The 5,320-nt window shown below is 36.4% G+C and overlaps 1 protein-coding gene across 1 annotated transcript in view; it reads left to right on the top strand.

Moving 5' to 3' along the window:
* The window catches only part of SPAG16 (sperm associated antigen 16), a 1,218,973-nt gene that overhangs the window by 147,888 nt on the left and 1,065,765 nt on the right, over positions 1-5,320 (top strand). Inside the window, exon 10 of the mRNA XM_006891956.1 lies at positions 341-468. Coding sequence (XP_006892018.1) covers positions 341-468 — 128 coding nt within the window. The remainder of the gene's footprint in view (positions 1-340; positions 469-5,320) is intronic.

Genomic DNA, 5,320 nt, shown 5'->3' with positions numbered 1-5,320 from the left:
TCCCTATCACTCCTCCCTGAGAGAGACTTCACCCTGATTCATAAGGAAAAGGGGATGGCGTATTCTCTTAGCTACTTCCTGCTGAAAAGGGACGTTGGGGGTTTCAGGGTGAAGATCTTCTCTCACTACTCTAAAGGGCCCCCTTGGCAGTAGGAAACACATAGACTATTATAGAGGTTGATTTTGGAATTCAGATGCACTGTTATTAATTGTGCTTAGCTGTACATGTTCATATCCTTGAAGATGTATCATGGAGACAACACAGAATATTAATGCATGCACTGATTGAATATTGAGTGATTGAGTGAATTCTTTCTTTTTCCTTCCCCACCCCATCTAGGACTCAGTTTTTCCAATATATAAAAAACCAGATCTCAGTCTGTATTTGTATAAAGAAGATCTTTCGCCTTGTAAATTTGACTTCCAGCTGAATAAAATTTTTCGACTGCATGAACTTCCAGTGAGCTGGTAGGACATTTGACGTTTTACTATCACATATGAACTATGGTTATCTTATAGCTGTTCATGGTAGAAGTAGCACAGAATGAATCTGCTTAGAGTTATTGCAAGAATCTTAAAACTAATTTATTTAGGCACTTGGTGGCAGTATAGACTAAGTGCACCTTTGTGCATATTTATTCAGTAAAGTGCTTGAAGTGCCAGCCAACTCAGAATAATAATATAGTAATAATTTTTAGGGAATTTTTTAGGATTTCTTTTAAGAAAGAGTTCCACAACTATTAATGTCATTTGTTGATTTTACTTATCAATTTTGCCAGTGTTCTTCCCTAGGTGCCCCCAACAAATTATCATTTATTTTGAGGATTAGAATTCAGCTTACTATTTGAAACCTATTGAAAATAGACTTTTCAATGAATTTGCATGATTATAATAACAGGAAACACTTTAACTCTTATGTTTAATATTCTAATTAAACATTTTTAAGGAAAATTATTATTCCAAGGCCTCTGTATTCTATAGTATTTGAATGGTGCCTTAAAATTTTATAAAGTCATCTTAATTTTTATTTTCAGGTAAAGAGTATTATTTTCTGGCAGTTGTTCATGCAATCTCAACTGAAAGTATGACAAACTATGTTTATTTCTATTATACTTAATGAAGACTAATGTCTCAGAATAAGATGTTAACCCTATCAAATAATTTTCATATGATTTATTGTGATTAAGGTTGGATACTTTTATCATTTGCAAAATTTCGCTTGCTACTATCTAAACCTGGGAAACAGGCGTGGCATTCACTTCCTAAACAACATGCCTCTGGAAACTCTATGAACTTTGATAAATGTTAGTAGTTATAGAAAGGCTTTAGGCCTTTTGTTCATAGGGTCACTATGAGTTGTGCTCTATTCAAAAGCAATCAATAACAACAACTATGTAAACCCTATTGTTTTCTTTTTCTTAGTGGGAAGCATACTGCATATGGTCTGTTAATTAAGAGCTCTGTAGATACAATCCTGTCTGTCATGACAAATACTAGTAGGTTAATGGATTGTACAAGTTGATTAATTAAGGGAACGATACAAATTATATGTTCCTACTTATGTATTCTATTTCAGTTTATACGTGTGCTAGTGTTTTGATATAAGGCTATAGCTTTTTCTTTACATTTTTAATTAAGTGTCTGCCGATGGAATTCTGTCATATTTTTGTACATATCATACCATTAATAACAATAATTTAAATTTGTGGGGTGTTTTAGGCTAAAGCAAGAACTTTAGACAGTTGGGTGATCTCATCACGCACTGTGGTTGTTATGCGCCATTGAGTCAGAACTGACTTCTAGCTGATCCTTCAGTGGGTTTGCAGAGGCAGTTAATTGTACAGGATTAGATTTCCCATCCTCTCTCCTTCAGCCCCTGGTGTATTCAAACCATGCGTTTGAGAGATTGCTGTGCAGCTTCTTTCTACCAGGCCTCAGAGCTCCATCATTAACCAACAGCATTTATTTTGTTTTCGTATGAAACAATTCTCTTTATCACACTAATGTTTTTCATCTTGATGAAAATACTAGCCAAGATAACCAACTTAGAAAAGGGTATGGGAGCAAACTCCTGTAATCTTGACCTCTGGGCAGTGGGAGCAGAACCATTAGACATAAACCTGGCCTGAGAGCTCTGAGCAATCACCAACACTACTAGTGCCTTTTGTACAGCGAATGGATGTTGATCGATCTAGTGTTTGTTAAGTGGGAGTTAACAGAAAAGCTTCTGTTAAATGCAAATGTGCAAAAGGGAAAGACAGAAACATTTAGCTCCTAGTCAAAGGCAAAATTGTAGATTTTAGCTTAATTTCCAACCTTTCGAAAGACAGCTAGCTGTCCTGAAAACAGCTACTACAACCCAGGGAATAATTTCTCTGTCAGGATTTGTACTGGTAAGCTATTTGGAGAGAAAGTTAAAGCATTATGAGTTAGGCAGCAGAAACAATCACTAGGAGAAAAAAACAACAACAACCCTGTACTTCTAATCTCCTTGAGTAATATCCTTTAAAGGAAGTTAAGCCATTACCTCAAGTCAGCTCTTTCCCTGAGCTGCTCTTTGTATCTCTTCTTCATGCCCAATTTGTCTGTTTCTACTTTTTCATCCCTCTCCTTCTCCTCCGTGTGCTCATTTCTCTTTCACTTACTTAGTCTACTGTTCCTTTTTCTAACCTCTCACTCTATTCTCTGAAAAATTTTACTAGCCATAATGTAAAAATAACTGTAAAATTTTCATATTCCCTAATATTTTCATATTCTCTAGTCTTAATTTCAAAAGTATATCAACTGAATGGTCTCTGTTTATCTCTGTAGGCATGGCACTAATAGGCTTGGGGTGTTTAGAACTTTTTTCCCCTCATTGGTACATGATAGACGGAGTCCAAATGTTGATAGAGTCTATTGTTGATAGAGTCACTATAAGCCGTACTTGGCTCAACAGCACAAAACAGCAACAACCACAAGGAAAAATTTGTTTTGTTTTATACATATTAGTGAATTTATTTATTTCCTTGAGTTTCTTAGTCAATTAGTGTCAATGTTAACAGAGTTTTTTAGCTATAGTATAAAAGATCTTAATACATTATGGATAATAATAATGGTAAGAATATAAATAATAATCATCAATTATGCTTCGCTTAGCGTGTGTGATAGTCAGGATTCAGTTAGCACATATATGTCATTTCTGAACTTTGTATTTCTGTAAGGCAGTTACTACTCTCTTTCTCACTCTCCTCCCAACACACATAGAAATATACACACATACGTAGGGAGCTTCAGAATAACAAAAAATGAATTTATATCAGGTCTGGTTAACTCCAAAACATACTACAGCTAGACAATAAACCAACCAAACTAATGAATGAAATAATTTTCATTAATAATTATTTTCAATGCTGAAATAATTTTTATAACTTAATATATACTTTTGCTAATAGTATACAATTTTTTGTCATATGACTTTGGCTGAAATATTTATTTCCTCTATACTCAAGCCTAGAATAGTTTCTTTAAACATAAATAAAAATAATTCATAAGATCACATTTCAGCCAGGAGGAACTAGTCCTTGGAGAAGGACATCACGCTAGGAAGGGTGGAGGGATATCACAGGAGAGGAAGAACCCGGATGAAAGGGACTGGCACAGTTACTGGGGCAATGAGATTAGGTGTGTCAGAGTCAGTGAGACTGGCTCAGAACAGGGCAGACTTCAGAGCTATTGTACATAATATCGCTAGTAGTCATGGGCAACTCAATGGCATATAATAAAACAACAATTTTTTTTAATGATATACCATTTGTTTAGAAAGCACAAACTTACCAAAATATCCTTTTTTATAATATTTTTCTAATCAAGTCATAGTAAGAAATGTTCTCATTACATGCTGAATAATTTAAAAAAATTTAATAGCGTACTAATTTGCATTTTTATAGAGGGCAATTCCTCAGGTCAAAGAACCAGAAGGATTTTAAATCAGATTTGTTAGGAGAGTTTTTAAGCACTGATTTAGGTGAATATTTTTCTCCTATTCATACAGAATATTTTCCATCAAACTACAAAATGTCTAAGGATTTTTTTAAATTTATAAATAATTATTTCCCTTATCTAGCAATCTTCTATTAAAAAGTGTGTTATTTATTCATATAATGCTAATTTTTACTAAAAAAATGAGAATGATCATGATTAATTAGCAATCTCCAATTGTCTGGTCTTGGAGAAGGTGCAGCCAGGGCGCTTCTTAGAAGGAAGGATGGTGAAACATCATTTCACCTGCTTTGTTTGATGTGTTGCTAGGCGAAGCCAGTCCTTGGAAGAGGATATCATGTTGTGAGAAGTGGGGGATCCGTGAGGGAAGGGAAGACCTTCGAGATAGATTGACATAGTGACTTTAACAATGGACTCTAATGTGTCAGATAGTGAGATTGCCACAGGATAGGTCGAACACAGAATAGAGCAGGGTTCAGGCTTCAGGTTGCATAAGAAGAATCAATACCTGTGAGATGTGGTGCTGAAATAAATATTGAACATACCATGGACCTCCAGGAGAACAAACAAGTCTGACTTGGAGAGGGTGAAACCAACTTTCTCCATGGAGGCTAGGATTTTGAAGCTCTGTCTCACGTACTTTGGGCATGTGGCTGGGAGGGACCAGTTCTTCGAGAAGGACATCATGCTTAGAATGGTGCAGAGACAGTACAGGAGAGGACGACCCTGGATGAGATGGATTGATATAGTAACCTGGGTAATAGAGGTGGGTGTTTTGGAGTCAGCGAGACTGGCTAAGGATAGGGCAGGCTTCAGAGCTATTGTACATAAGGTCGCTATGGGTCACTTTGAGTCTCAGGCATGTCAAAGGTACGTAACAACAAACAGCAGCAACATTGTGGGGTTTAGTCTACTACATGGCACTTAAGGACAACAATTACTCCTTCCGTTCAACTTCCATCTTCTCTGTTGCAATTGCTCTTTACTTTCCTTACTAGTTATTAACCACCCCCCTTTCATTCTGCCGTTGTCACTGCGTGTTGTTAATTGGGAACTGATTTGTAGCTAACCCTACAGTGGGCTTTCAGAGGCATTCAATGTCATGGGAGTTGATTGTCCTGTCTCCTGTGGAACAGTCTACCAGCGTGCAGATTGTCAGCTTGTCCCAGGTCCAACTTCATCATGCCATCCTGTCACCATTTACACTCCTCTCCTACAACCCTTTCTTCTTCAAGCTTTAATGCTTTCCATATGTCTATCCCATGGTTATATGTACAGCTCTCAACTTCTCCTTACATTATCATACCCTCCTCAAACTTGTGTTTCCCCTCTTAAAGCT

Source organism: Elephantulus edwardii, unplaced genomic scaffold (genome assembly GCF_000299155.1).
Source record: "Elephantulus edwardii isolate Elephantulus edwardi_28Jun2011 unplaced genomic scaffold, EleEdw1.0 scaffold00106, whole genome shotgun sequence".
Taxonomy (NCBI): domain Eukaryota; kingdom Metazoa; phylum Chordata; class Mammalia; order Macroscelidea; family Macroscelididae; genus Elephantulus; species Elephantulus edwardii.
Note: the sequence above shows the minus strand (reverse complement) of the source record. Positions and strands in the feature narration are given on the sequence as shown.